Here is a 15,316-nt window from a genome sequence, read left to right as displayed (position 1 = left end):
AGAACCAAAAGAGAGACCTGCAGTCAGGTGTTTCAACAGAAGACATCTAGAGAGGTTAGTGAGGAGAGGAAATTGTGTCAGGAAGAAAGTAAGAGTTTCGAAGGGCAGTTAAATTTTTTGTAAAAGCCTCCTTGCTGTACCTTCTTCGACCTGTAGTGAGCTGTAGTGTCTCTTGTCTAAGTGATAAAGAAATTAGCATCCTCCCAAGTCACTGTGTTCTACAATGTATACTGAGCAGCCATGGAAGTTTCATATGCTTTTATCAAATGATGGTGATGATATTAAACAAATCCTATATGTTCTAATTTGTAAGGAATACGGTGTGTATCTTGAATGTAACCAAAAGGACTAACTAGTAATTTCACTTCAGGGCTAGACTGTGTGTTATCAGGAGCTTTTCTCCAGAAAACTGATGTGTGCAAATTCAGAAGCACCTTTACATGGCTTTATAAAATGATAGACAGAATTACCTGTATGGATATCAAAATAAGCAAGGCATGATGATTCCAGCTGGGTCAGGCTGGAGTTGTGTAGTGCAATTGATGAAAGTGAATTAATAAAACCACTGGACCATGAGCCTGTGAGTGCGCAAGCTTCTGCTGCTATGCTGTAGGCATAAAGGAACTGTTTTCTTAATAGTGTTCCCATTTTGTGTAAGCTTTTTACAAGGGAAGTGGCATATTGTAGTTCACATTATACTAATTTTATCGTTTTCTTCCTTCTTTTGAAACTTCTGCATGCAATGAGATAGTTATTCTTTAACTTAGCAATTAACCTTAATTGTGTATGCAACTATAGATTTTTATTTGCTGTTTGAAAACACAGAATCTTTTACTTGTGTCTTTTACAACATCATTATCCCTTTTCGTCTGTATACAGTTTCTTTCCTTTATGACACAGTGACCATTTCTGAAGGCACTGTGAGAACCAGAGGGGGAAATAATCACGGGACAAGTGAATGAAGGATGCTTTGCTTTCTGAAGACCTGTGCAACTTTTTGCCTTCAGAAATAAGCACAGACTTTTATGAAGCTATGAAAAGACAATAAATACGTTAGTATTTTTCTGAGACTGTGTTTGTTGATTCAGGAGGAAGTCTTGGCTGAATTACAGAGGCTTGAAAATGATGACCCTTTAGGAGACAGGCCTCAGTGTTACTCAGCAGAAAGGTTGCTGAAAGCATCAACTGGAATTGTACAGGAATAGTGACTCTGTGTGTGAATAATATCATTTGCATTTTAAATTTGTCTAGGAGCATCTTGGGAGAATCTTGTTTTTTTTCTGTTTTAAAAATCTGAATAGCACCTGTAATTAAGGGAGAAAACTGAGCCCTGGAAGCTAGGTAGGACTTCCATCTATTGATCTGTGTAAACCCGGCTTATGCTGTCAGGGGAGCAGCAGTCAACTGCTGAGCTGCTTTGTCACTGACATAAGCTGAGAGAGGATTTTTTTTTTTTTGTCTATACTGTTTATACACCAGTCTATAGACCTGCTGGCTGGTTGAATTTTAAAGAGTGCGGAGGTTTAAAGACTTGTCCCCTGAGGGATGCTCCTGCCAGTTGGGAAGCGAGCTGAGGCTGCTCTGCAGAAGTTGTGTGCACGTGTGCTGGCTGCGGGGGACAGGGCAGAGCTGGGGAAATGCTGGCCTGCAGCTCAGCCTGGAAACGCTGCAAAACATACCCATAATTTTCAGGTTGTTTAGTCAAAATATTGAGCTAATACTTTTGGTTTTTTTGTTTTTGTTTTCTTTTTCTTGTGTGATAATTTATTCTGAGAGAATACAATGGGGAACATAAATGAATTAATTTCCATACCCAGTTCTGCGTCTGCACTCAGCTCACCAGCCAGCAATTAAAATCCTTAGTAGTAAGGAGAGAATGACTTTCTATAGTGTGAGAGTAGGTGCAGATTTAGAAAGACAATTTAAATAGAGTATAAAATCCTGTTTCTTTGGAGCTAGAAATGCAAGCTTTATAGGCCTAAAGTAAGAGACATTTGGAAACGTCTAGACAATTTCTGAGGTAAAGGTTTTTATTAGCCTACCCTGCTTGCTTTTTTTTTTTTTGTTAGAGTTTATTATTACTACCAGCATCAATTGCCTAAAGAAATTAAAATATTTATCTGCTCTGTTTGTATGTTTGCTCCTCATGCTTGTACTTGCCACTCACAGCACTCAGAATGGTGCTTGTGCAGTTTCTTTTGGAGAATATTACATGTACTGTGATTGTTCATAATTAAATTAATCACCCTTCACAAAACACAATATGTGGCTTTCATACCCTCCTTTGTCTGTGCTGACAAAGTAAAAGTTCCAAAGATTTCTTCAACTCTCTTGCATGACATAGAATTTCGAGAAAAATTTCTTTTTCCATTTTGCACTGTATGATGATTCTCTGGGACACATCATATACCTTTAAAACATTGCAACTAACATATGCATATTGTATTCAGGGGCATCTTTTTCCTGAACTATCTGTCCCTTGCTGATTGACTTGCACGGATTCTCTGTTTTATGCTATTCACTGAGCCAGGCAAATGTTTCAAGTAAATAGTCATTGTGGTGTGTAGGAATTTAAATACGTAATTTCCCCTAATGGGACTTGGCTGTTCAACTTGCAGCGAACAGAGAGTGCAGGCTGGAAAGTGTTAACATCATAGATCAAGTTCTTAAACCCCTATCTACAGCTCTGGAAATTTGCAATCAAATTGCATTTTTCTGCAAACACACACCTTGTGGGATAACTTGTGCATACAGCAGTATAGCTATCTCTGTTGGTCTGCTACAGAAAAATAATTCCATAGCTTTGCTGACTAATTGCATTGACATTGACTGTATCTTCTTAGCTGAAACATTTCACAGAGGGTTTGTTTTCTCAATTGGAAGCAAGGAAATAAAACTTGTTTTTCTGGGATCTTGTAAGGTCATTGTTCAATATTTGCTGCTAACTGATCTAGTAATTAACATTTTTTAAGAGATACGTTGACTAGCTTGCGAGCATTTTTATATTTTAATTAACACATTTTATTTGCCACTAAACAGCTTCTTAAATAAAATTCTGCAAGAAAGAGTGACATTATCCTTTCATATTATGGTACAAATGTAGATCCGGTGGATTCCGCCCCCCCCTTGCCTTTATTAATAGTGAAGCTTGCCTGTGAAACCCAAAGGGGTAATCATAAATTTCTCCTTTGGACCAGCAGACAATTCCATCATTTTCAGCTTTTGACTATGGAACATGTATAGAGTTGTTATACCTCTCTGTAATTCATTCTGCTGCCAACTTCATTCCCTTTTCTCTGCCTGCATTTTAATTGAAACAACATTTGTTTTTTTAAGCCAGGATCTGTCAGAAGTCCCTGTGGCTAGTCTGTGGTACAAGTAGCAGCAGACGTGGCTTACCCATATGGTGTGGTGCTTCTTGTAAAATCCATATGGCCTTGTTGAAGGGAATCCCAGCGGGGATGTGAAGGGTGTTAATACCCTTCAGGCCAGGCCTTTCCCTCCTGGGGCGTCTATGGCATTGTCTTTGCAATCTGCCAAAGCACAAACTTAATTCCGTTTTAATAATCAATTATTTCAGTCCAGGAACGTGTGCTGTATTTTTGGCAATCACATATTCCTTGAATTTATTATTTGTTGTGAGTATTTTTCAATTTTTTATTTTTTTTTAAAGCAAGCTGTAGGGTAGTTGCTAACAAATACAGATAAAAATATTTTCAAAATCCTAACTGAATTTCTATTACTTTATTTACAGGATGTACTGAACAGTGTTCCAAAGTTTTGCTTTCCTTTTGACATTGAAAGGTATGTGATACAGTTATTGTTTATTTAAAAAATATTTCACAGAAAATGGTATTTGGCCTAATTGCAAAGAAAGATGTAAAAAAAAGGTAAACATACTGTACTCCCTAAATTTGCACCTGCAGATGAGGTGATGTCCTTTGTGTTCATGTAAGTATGAAATCACTAGTAGAGAATTATCACAGGAAAATGCAATCTTCACAGAATGTTAGGGATATTTCTTTCAAGATAGAGCTGTGTTCAGGCTCCCAGTTTTGTCCATTGTAATTGTAAACACCATCTGTTTTAATATAAGGATATAACATAGTTTCCTTCAAACAGCAAGCATCATAAAAACTGCTACAGTGCACCAGGATATAAAAACTCACTGAGCAGTACTGAAAATGTGTTGTTTGAGTTTAAAGAAATTAAGACTTTAATTGCATGGAAGTAACTGAATATGCAATTGATTTTTCTCAGAGAAGAACTAGGACCATTATTTATAATTAATTAGCCCTTACATTTCTGCTATCCATTTTAATGTGGCTTCCATGTGATGCCACCAGTCATTTAATTGTTCATATAAGACATTATATTAAATAAAATATTTATTTAGGCTTGCCAAAATGGTTAATAGTAATTAATGAATTGTGTTAACTCAGTTTGGAAAACACATTGTGCAAATCAGCAAGGATTGAATTAGAAGCTTGATTTGCATAATTAATGAAAGCTACACCCAGGTAGTGTGTGGTCTGAACTGGTTTCAGAACATTGGCATCATTTGTAGATGGAGACTCGAAGATGAGATGTATCAAATGCAAGAATCTTCTATCTGGAGTAAAAGATAGTGTGTGTATGTGAAAGAACAGAGGCTTTGCCTGTGGCAAAAAAAAGGATGCACACTGGCAAAAAAAAAAATCTTCATAAGCACAAGTTTCCTGAAGTAAACTAGGTTCATTTAGTCTTTTAGAGTTGAATATAATTAAGCTGTTCGGGTTTTGAACTGGTTAAGCTCACTGTCCTTTAAGCGATATTAATGACTTAACTAGTATGCTTGTAAGTAATGGCTTTAAAGCATTAAAGTCTTCAACGTGCTTAAGATATATAGAGAATTCTGTCTAAAATTGGTAATGAAGATGAATAATGGAAATAAAATTGGAGGATAAGAGAAAAAGGTGAGGTTCTGTTGCTGCCATCCAGTGGCAAGAACATAATAAGTGGCAGCAAATAATGATTTTCAAATAACTTGTCTTGCATTAATTGTTTATTTTGGACCATTCAGAATGCACTTAGTTGCTTGTACAAGATGGAAAAGTTTAATCCATAAACTGTGGGAATAAATGAATTTATAGCATAGCTAGTTCTGTATTTTAGCTGAGTATCTGAAAGGGGGAAATAAAAAAAAATAAAAAAGAAAATATTATGTGATATTTGTTATTTGTCTGCTAATATCCTTCTGTGCCCACCTCCCAGACATTTTTTTTTTTGACCCTTGGCCTCATACTCCACTGTAAAGCAGTGCTCTCAAGGGTGCAAATTTTCTACAAATTTCATAAACATTGGCAGTCAGAGGAAGGGAAGGTTCTTGGAAGCTGAGATAGACTGACGAGGGGAACAAAACTGAAGCGTTCAGTCTGGCCTGCTGACTGCTCAGGCAGTACTGTCATGTCTTTAATATCAGCCACTGTACCCACAGCTTCTTGTCTAGCTGGGAACTGAGTTTGAGGGGACTGTGTGCCAAAGGCAATGAGACCCTCCTGAGTGTAAAAGAAGCATGGACAAGAAGGAGGAGCAGAGCTATTGTGGGGAAAAGGACAAATACTGGAAGCACATTTAAGAAAGCAGGCGGCTGTTTACTGGCAAGCTGTTTGTGTGAGCAACTTACTGCCTATGCTGTGTGTCTGTCAGCTGCTACTCAGTTCAGGCATTTTCTGTAGTGTAGACATACATTACCACATTTTTAAAAAGACAACAGTTGTCGTCTACTTTCTCAGTTTTATTTTTTGTTTTGAAATTTAGAGTGATAAAGTATTGAGAAAAACACTGGTGTAGCTCCTTTTTATATGGCTTTTTTCCAGTGCATATGTAATACGTGACAAGCACTTTAGTTTTTGTCTAACCATAGGTGATGCACTTTTCACTTGTTTGATGAATATATATATGCACACAATTTGTTTTAAAAAAAAATTGTTTTTTTCTTTTTCCTTGTATAGAGGATCATGGTAGACTATAGACTTAATACCCTCAAGTTCTTTACAAGCAGTTTCAATTACAATTTGTTAACAGAAAGCTTTGATTGAAGTGAGACACACTTTATTTCATTGATTGAGCATACTGTACTTTAGAGAGCATAGTTTCTCAACCTGTATTATGTGTACTATGCATACATAAACTACTTCAAGCAGTATCTCATCCTTGTAAGAGAGAGAATTACCAGTGCAAAAGTGAAACTTCCACTAAAGCTGCAGATCAAGATACCTAGAGTAAAAAAAGTGACACTCTTCCATAAATTGCTTCTGGGTACCTACTGTACAGCAGAGTTGCAGGGAATGGAGTGTCTTTTCTGTTACCTAGCTAAATAAAAATCTTTAAAGTAGGAAATCTATATTCTTTGAATTATGGAAACAAGAGATTTAAAGGACCATTAAAGCACAGTGGTAAGGTCAGCATCACTTGTTTTCCTCCACCTCACCGTATTAATTAGTGATTGAATTGAAGAATTAATGAAATGAGAACATTTATTTGATTTTTGTTTATTTGCTATGTTAGCATGATCATAGAGATACTGAATTGGTTCTTTCTATTAGATGTTACTTACATCATCTCACCAGACATACTTACTTTGGTGATTAGAAATCTACAGGTTAACACCCAGTTAAGGCAAAAAAGGCAGAATGATGTAATGTTTTGACCATGACTTAAAATTTGAGTTTTATATGTAATTTTTTAAATGAAAGCAAGCACATAATTTCATTTGGCTTACATTTCATTTTGAAAGAGTAGGAAATTAATTACATCATCGGCAATGAATTGCATCATAGAAGTCCTGCAGCATTTGCTCCGATAACCTGTGTAATTTATTATTTTTTTTTGGTGAATAATTGAATTTAGGCTTACTAAATGGCACAATTGTGTAACATTCTAGCAATGTGCTTGTAGATGTTTATAATAAGTTTGCTTTTCTGTGCTGCAGAATTCCTTTCTTTGTTTCTTTTCATATGGAAAAGGAAGGTTTAACATTTAAGAATGTTGAGATTTTAATTTTCTTTTAATGTGTGCTAAAGTAGCACTAATGCATCAGAAAAAGCACCTTGTCCCCTCTTTATTCCTTGAATCCTTTATGCAAATTCTGCATTGTTTTCTTCACTTTTCTTTCTCCTGTGGTCTTCCACCTTTTGCTCTTCTACCTAAAACTTGTGTAAGTTTGCAGGCAGCCCATAGTTATTCAGCTGGTGATGGCTAGTGAGCATGCAACTTCTCCTCTTGCTCCTTTTGGCCCTGTTTCAAATTCAGTCCTAAGTTGGGCTGTGTCACTGTTTGACCTCTCAATTTTATCTGGCCTTTGAAAATCTCATTTTTCTCCGCCATAAATACTTCCCCTGTCTCCTTCTGTTCCTCTGTTTTTTCCCATTCAAGATGCATTTCTACTGCTGAATGAGTAGCACACATGGCTTTTAGGTAAGACACTGTGGAAGCTGCCTGTAGGATTGGCATGGAGACAGTGATACATACTTCATTTCTTTCCTGTTCTGTGCTCACTTGGTCACAGGGAAGTGTTGTATTTTGGAGTATAAGAAGTGGCTCTGCTGATGGTGATGTAGAGGATTTCTCATTAGCAGTAGAATATTGCTCAAGTATGGGAATTACTGTGCATATTATTTAACCCATGATCTATTAGGGTCAATGAGTAATGATGGCAGGAGTGACACGACTGGGCAGAGCAGGCTTGTGTTGTGACTTAAATACACCCAGTAAGAATCTTTACTAAACAACTGTGCTTGGTTTCTTTTAATGCTTCTGTTTCTTCAAAAACATAAACCAAATTATAAGCTATGCTTTTTATTTGTGGGAATTTCCTTATTCATGGTAGCTTTGTACATTCTTGTATCTTCTGTGATTTTCTTCCTTTTTCTGCTTTTTAAGGGATTGGGGTTTCTGGGATGTCAAATCTCAAGTCACACAGCTCAGCAGGCTACAAAGTTGAGAAAACAGTCCCTGAAGCTTAGGTTTGGGGATAGCAACTAGTTAGAGGCCCAAACTAGGGTTACTGTCTTCCCAGTCTCTCCATCAGCTTGTACCACTACTTTAACACCTACTTTTCAAATTCCTACATTAAAGGTTTTCTGATCTGTTATATGATCTGGGGAGAATTCAGGTGAATAACTGGTGGGGTTTGCTTTTCAGCATCAGATTGGGAAATTAAATACTTCTGAAATTAGGTAGCAAGTGCCAAAGCTTTGATTGGAGCTGTATCCATCAGTTACGTTGGTCAAATATGTGTATGTGACACCAGTAACCTTGTTCTTTTTAAAAAATAACTCATCAAAGTCTGTCTTCCCATGCATAAGGTCTTTAGTTTCTTGAAACTCACTGAAAAAAATGGACTCTGTGACAAAATCTCTCTGAAATTCAAAACCCTTTAAAAATCCCTAAAATTTTAAGAAAAACTATTTTTAAACACCTTCTGTGTCCTAAGCAGATAAATTTGAAAAAGAGCAATGCTTATTGAAAACAAGGGATAAATGTAATGATTAGACATGCTGGTTTTTGTTCAAAGAGATTTAATTCCTGCCTTAATCAGCTTTTTCAAGGCAGCCTTAAAATGAGGCCTGAACAATAGCTGTAGTGTAAACAAGTCTTTAAAATTGCTCTTTACCTACTCCATGGGTACCAAAGAGCCTTTTCTGCATTGAATAGATATGTGCTTAGAAAATTAAAAAAACTACATTTATTCCTATAGTGAACTGCAATAACCTTGAAAGAGCCCATTGTAGTCTGCAGGGTTAATAAATATTTACACACATTCTTGACTATTAGTGACTTATTATTGTTAAACTAAGATTATATGTGAGCATGCAGGGCAGGAGTTGAAAGTAAGTCAAAAGCAAGGCAAAGGAATGAGTGAGGAGGTGAGTGATGGCTCATGGTCTCTTCAAATAGCTGACTAGACCAGTGTTTTGCAGGTAGTTTTTGAAGCTTGGCCAGTTGGTCCTGCACTCTGATAGGAAGTCTAGGTAACAGTTTGTATAGGAAATTCTTGTATATAAAATTGCATCCTGTGTTGATTTTCATGTTAAGGTAAACTTGAGAGGCATCACTGCTGTGGTTCGGTAGCAGAGCTGCTACCTGCCTTGGAAGGTGAGACTTGTTTTCTGAGCAAGCTGAGTGTGCTGCAGTGAAAAAGAGGGATGAGTCCCAAGGGATTATGGTGGTGAAAAGGCATTAGAATTGAATCCTTGGCTGGGCTATGTTTAATAGAGAGTATCAGAATTTAAATCTCCTTTTTTAAGTGCTCTTTTGTGTAGAGACATTTTTACATAGGCTTTAAGTGGAATACCAGTATTTTCCCATGTCATTTTCAGATTTTGGCAAGTAACTGAAAGCAAGAGATCCTTGTTGATGTGAGGTTTTTGGCCTAAGGAATTATTTTCAAGCAGTAATGGAGTAGTTGTGTGCCTGGCATGCATGTACACAGTACATTAAAAGCCATGCCTGCATAGCTGGACATCTTTTTTTTTTTTTTTTTTTTTTTTTTTGTGAAATATTAATTATCTCTTTGGGTTAAGATGGTGCATAGAGACTCCAGCCAAACCATGTCAGGTGTCTGTGGTGTAAGAAAAAGCCAGTCATGGCTGCAGGAAGCTCCAGGCCTAACAGTGGGAGGCAGCTGAGCAGCAAGGTGGTGGGAGCAGGGGACAGCTGCTCAGGGTGAATTACCTGTGCTACTGACTGACCAGCCATGGCTGAATTACTGTCCATGCCCCCAGCCATGGCATGCCTGGGGTACTGAAACCATAGTGCAGGTTTCAGTGGTGAACTGTTTTCAGGAATAAAGAGGACAATCAAAGTTGTGAAATAGAAAATTTTGCTGTTGGTAGAGGAGTAATAAGGCATTGTCATTGATGGCCCTGTGTTGTATCTGGTATAACATACAGGCAGCACGCGAGATGCATAGAACTTGGGAAGTGTGGTTGCTGTTCAAAGAGCACACTCATTAGTCTTCAATAGATTGGAACAAGAAAAATCCTTGTCTTAATTATTTGAGTTTAATTACCTAACTAAAAGAAGTCCTTTAATTATCACACGTTTCCAGTGATTATATTGGACTAAAGATATCTTGTAATGTCATACGTGATCAGCACAGGCTTTTGTTTCAGCCTGTTTCAGTTACTGGATGTTCACGTGGGGCTAGACTAATTTTAAATGAGAGGAAGACTTCACAGTCTGGGTAGTGGTATCACTTAACAGAAGCAAGACAAAAGCTTAAAGATGAGTTAAGAAATGTAATGTGCATGTGTCCCATGTAACTTCTCTTGTCCTTTGATCAGCTTCTGCTTTCTTCTTTCCTAGGGGAGATCTTTTATATTTTGTTTTGGTGGAGATAAAAAAAAAACACCCTCAACTGAAAAAAAAACAACCTGTGCTGCAGGGAGTAAATAAAAGAAAAATAATTTTGTGCTCTTAGATTGGGAGACTGTGAGATCTGGGATGGTTCTCAGCTTCTGCAGGAATTCATTTTCAGCTTGACATCTAAGAAGGAGCGATACGTGACACGTGTTAATCATAGCTCTTACTAGCAGGTGCTCAAGCATTCTGCTGTAGCAGGTCATTTAAGAATGGGAAAAGAACAGAAGACAGTAGAACTCCAGGCAGAACTGCTACATTTTACATTTCAAATCTTCATGCACTCCCCATCATAAATTTGTTTTCATTTGATTTTAACTAAATCTTAAAAGATCCTTTCCAACCATAACTCTTGATTCATTCTGTGCCACATATTACCTCTTCTAGCTGAAAATACCTAGTCTGCCTAAAGCTGATTCTCTTTAGGTGATTTTTGGAAAATGCAATATGTATTTCTGTGAGTGACCTTAAGGTAAAGTTTACTGGTGATCTAAAGTGCTTACATGGGATATATTTTGCAACATCTATAAAGATCACGGAAATTTGGCTACATTGAAAAGTGGGTCTGTCCCATGCTCTCAATGGCCCTCTGTCTCAAGCTGAAAAATTGCACAGGAGAGAAGGGCGTGTGGCTTGAGAGCATAAAGGAGATACGAGACAGATCACGGCAGTGAGGATGCCACTTCTTAAAAAGAAATTGGGAAGAGGTTCATACTGTCAATCAGAAACTTCTGGGTCAGGAACAGAGGTTTGGACTGGGACCTAGAGATGGGTACCAGGAGTCAGGGGTGACAGTGGATGGGAGGTAGACAAAACCAGTAGCCTGCACTGCTGAGGGAATGTTGCGGAGCAGAACCTGGGGTAAGAAGATTTGGAACACCAGGCAAGGAGATTTTGTCAAGACCTATTCTGCCTTTCGGGGCTACATGTTTTGATATGATAATAAATTGCTTATTATTTTAACTCTTGTGCTGTTTGTTCTTTATTTTCTGGCTTTTACATTTCCAGAACTAACCAAGTTTGCTTTGGAAAATGAACTTAGGAAAAAATTGTGTTGGGCAATGTGTAATGCAAAAAAAGGAGGAAGATGTGTGTGGGTGCATAGGAAGCCTATACGTCTAACGAATGAGCTATTCTGAAGGGAAAAAAACCCAAGCAAGCTGGTTTTCTAAAGGCTGTCTTAATCCAGGCCTGTATTGTGACACTTAATAAATTATTTTTATAATTTTAAACCTTTTGTTTTGGTTACTGTTTTCCATGGTTGAGGTGTGCTGAAAGCCAACGAGCTGTGGCAGGGTTGTACTGGCTCTGCTTAGGCATTACAAAGCAAGAGATCTTATGAAATGTCCCAGATCTCATGGAGCACATCAGCTGGAGTGGCACGGCTGAAGGAAGGACCCAAGCTCTGCTGTCCCAAGAGGAGGGAGTGGGGCGCAGGACACAGCCCATGGGATGGGAATGGAGGGAGGAATAGTGAAGCTTAAGCATGAAGTTACTGGAGACCAATGACAAATGCTCATGTTTTATATGATTAGTGGTTTTATGCTCTGTATCTAATTTTTCAGGGTCTCCCAAAACCAAGTAGGACAGCATTTTACCTTCGTGCTCACCGACATTGAAAGTAAGCAAAGGTTTGGATTTTGCCGTTTGACGTCAGGAGGCAAGGTCTGCCTCTGTATTCTAAGGTAAGTCAGAGTAAGAAAAATTGAGTCAAAGAGTGAATATAAGAAAAGTAGAAGAAAAAATTTCCTTCTGCAAGTCTTCTGATAATGTGTTATACTTCTCTACCAGGATGTAATTTTTCTATAACAGCGTTAGCAGTGATTTCACATGAAAAGTGGTCCGAAGACCCATATGATGATACTCTTGTGTGAGGCTTAATAGTTCTATTTAAATAACATGAAATCTCTGCTTAAAATCAGAGAACAATTCACAGCTGCTTTAGAGGATTTGAATAGTATGTGGTTATTTTTACTTCCTAATGAGATCTTTGACAAGTATCCAGTCAATTTAATAATAAAGCGCACTAGTCTGTATTCCTCTCCTTGGAAATAAGATTTTTGGTTGTCTCTTCTGTATTCTTTGGGCAGCCTATATCTAATATAAGAAACGCCACAGTCAGGTAATTTTCAATAAAGAACATGCTGCTTTGTTGCAGAAGATATCTTGATAGTGGAGAAACTGACCCCAGTGAAATACTTCGTGTCTTTCTCTGATTTTCTTTCTTATACCATAAGATAATTGTTATGGTAGTGAAAGAAACCCACAATTGTTTAGCTGTCCTAAGACCTTTTAATGAAATTAATTAAAAGGCAGAGTGCTTTAACTAAAAGGCAAGTTGGCCACTTCAGTTAAGAGCCTAGCAGCCTGCAATTCCCACAGAAGCAATGGAAACATCCAGTTCAGCAGCACATGAGAAGAACAAGACTGAAGTATATAATTGCCTTCAAAATGAGAATCCCCAAACAAAAGGTGAAAGAGGAGCCATGTACTTTCAAAGAGCTAAGCCCACTGGCAGCAGTGGGGCATCTTGGAGAGAGAACCAGTATGTTTATGTTTTTGGCAAGTAATTTAAAAGTATTTGCTGTAAAAATTGCAAAAAATAATATTTACTGTCATATAATGAAAAGGCCAAAAGTAAAATCTTGTATTCTGGAAATGAATTCACTTTCTGTGATCCTGAAAATACTTCTTTGATGATACTTCAGAAATATTTAATTCTTGGGATTTTGGAGTGTATAATACTTAATCCTCTTCTCTGTGGTAACTTTTGTTGATGTATCTCATTAAGGCCTAGAGAGAGAATGAACGTGTGTGCTTTTGAGCTCTTTCTCTGAGTTAACCTTTTCTTCCCTCATCAAGCTAGAAACAAAATATTTTATTTGTACTCCTAAGGTTGGCTGCCTGACTTCTAATGCTGTGATAACAACTGTTTAATCAGTTATGCACACTCAAGTACACACAGTTAAATACTATATGGGTGATGCAAAGCAATGGATGCAAATTCTGGGCTGGTGTAAGCCTGAGTATTTCTTTTAACATTTCCCCACAGACAGAAATCAGCTGAAGATTAGTCAACAGTCTGCTAGGTGGTAGAAATGACTAGGAAAATAGAAATGGCAAGGTATGTTTCACTGAACCATAATCAAAACATTGCCTTTATGATATATACACAATAGTCACAGACTTTTATGTGAACACACAAGTGTAGATGTACATAAGTCCTGTGTCTGACTGTGAGTCCACTTATGTACATGCATGTGTATTGCCTCAAACAAGAGGAATGTATTAAGACTGCTGGCTGGGGCTTTAATGAAGGCAACTATAGACAATGAAATACAGAAAAATTAAGTGAAATGGTCATAAATAAGTAAAATCTAAGTAAGAAGCTCTGAAAAGGCGTGCAGGAACAAGCCAGTCAAAGTGATGAGAAGGAAATACTTCAGAAATTTGTGTGGGCTGCGGAGTGAACGTTTCTTTTGAATGTCTTTTTTGGATGGTACCAGGCATGGGGTAACTTATACTAGGGCAGCTAAAGAGCTTGGATTGGAACTGCCCAACAGGCTTCTTAACTGAAAACTGAAGAAAGGACTGGTGGTCCTCAGGTTTTATACCAACAACCTAAAGCTGCTTCTAAGAGTCAAGTCTTGTACTTTATGGGACATGTCTCTAACATACATTCTTAATCTGAAATACTAATTAAAGCAAATGATCTCTGAATTTGCAGCCATGTGATCTTGCTTCAAACTGGATTGTTTGAAATAGAAAATACACTTGTACATAGAAAATTCCTCTAAGTTTTATGTGTTTTTTTTAACATTTTATATACACAGGTTTATGAATTGTGTAAACAGAATTTTCTCCCAAATCAGGTGGTTTGTTCAAATCCTCTGTTTATACAGTGAAATAAAAATCCCCCAAGGTAGCTATCCCAGGGATTTTTGTTTGAAGAACTTAGTTGTGATACAGAATTGTCTAAAATGATCACACAGAGCTTTATTGCAGTTGCCAAATTCAAAGTGTCAGCAAGTGCAAAACCATAGCAAGATGAGAAAATAAATCTTGAATTATTCTCCAGAAGTTTTGTGCGATTCCTTTGCAAGTTTTGTGAGGGTTTTTTGTGTGTTTGTTTGTTTCTTTTTGTTTTGTTTTCTTTAAACTGCACAGCTGCTTGGAGAAGCTCTTGTGTGAATCCTGCTGTGTCACATCCTCCATCTCCACAAACCGTTCAGCTATTGCAGCCCCATAAGAATGAGGGGTACCACAATATAGTGTACCTTGGTGTGCTGTTTTACTATACTAGATCTTCTCATTTTACTTTTTATGTTTTAATTTAAACAATAATTTTGCCAGTTGAGATTTGAAGTGGCACAGTAGAAACATCAGTGTTCACTCTTGAATAATACAAGAAGACTTAATTCTTCTGAATGTTGTTTCTAAATATCACTAATGTTTGCAGCAGGAGTAATACTTCCTATTTTTTTACATTAAATTGTTTTTGAATTACCTGAATGGTTTTAGTACAAAGTGCAAATCATTTGACTGAAATTTGTTCTGTTAAAAATCTTGAAACCCTTATGTATGCAGAGGAACACAGAATACATCATTAAAATGCTTAGTCTTACATTTCATTAATTTTATGACTGTAAAATTGTCACCTACGTTTCCAAATGAAATGCTGTAATAAGGAAGACAAGTTTATGTGGTAAGCCTTTGTAGTTCTTCAGTTTAGAACACGTTTGGAGCTTTCGAGCTCTTCCTTTAGGCAAATCCCTTAGAAGCAGAATGTTTCAATTTTACACATTTTGTGTCAATTTTCCAGACAGAAAAGTAGCCCCTAGACATTAGGCATTTAGCTACGGAAAGGCAGTTTCCTTAGTTTTATTTGATTACTAGAAGTTAGATTCCTGCT

General features: G+C 37.2%; 1 protein-coding gene across 1 annotated transcript in view; it reads left to right on the top strand.

The window, feature by feature from the left end:
- The window catches only part of DENND1B (DENN/MADD domain containing 1B), a 152,606-nt gene that overhangs the window by 49,077 nt on the left and 88,213 nt on the right, over positions 1 to 15,316 (top strand). Inside the window, exons 4-5 of the mRNA XM_009999938.1 lie at positions 3,755 to 3,804; positions 11,970 to 12,089. Coding sequence (XP_009998240.1) covers positions 3,755 to 3,804; positions 11,970 to 12,089 — 170 coding nt within the window. The remainder of the gene's footprint in view (positions 1 to 3,754; positions 3,805 to 11,969; positions 12,090 to 15,316) is intronic.

This window comes from Chaetura pelagica, unplaced genomic scaffold (genome assembly GCF_000747805.2).
Source record: "Chaetura pelagica isolate M959 unplaced genomic scaffold, ChaPel_1.0 scaffold246, whole genome shotgun sequence".
NCBI lineage: Eukaryota > Metazoa > Chordata > Aves > Apodiformes > Apodidae > Chaetura > Chaetura pelagica.
This window is presented reverse-complemented; position numbering and strand designations above follow the sequence as displayed.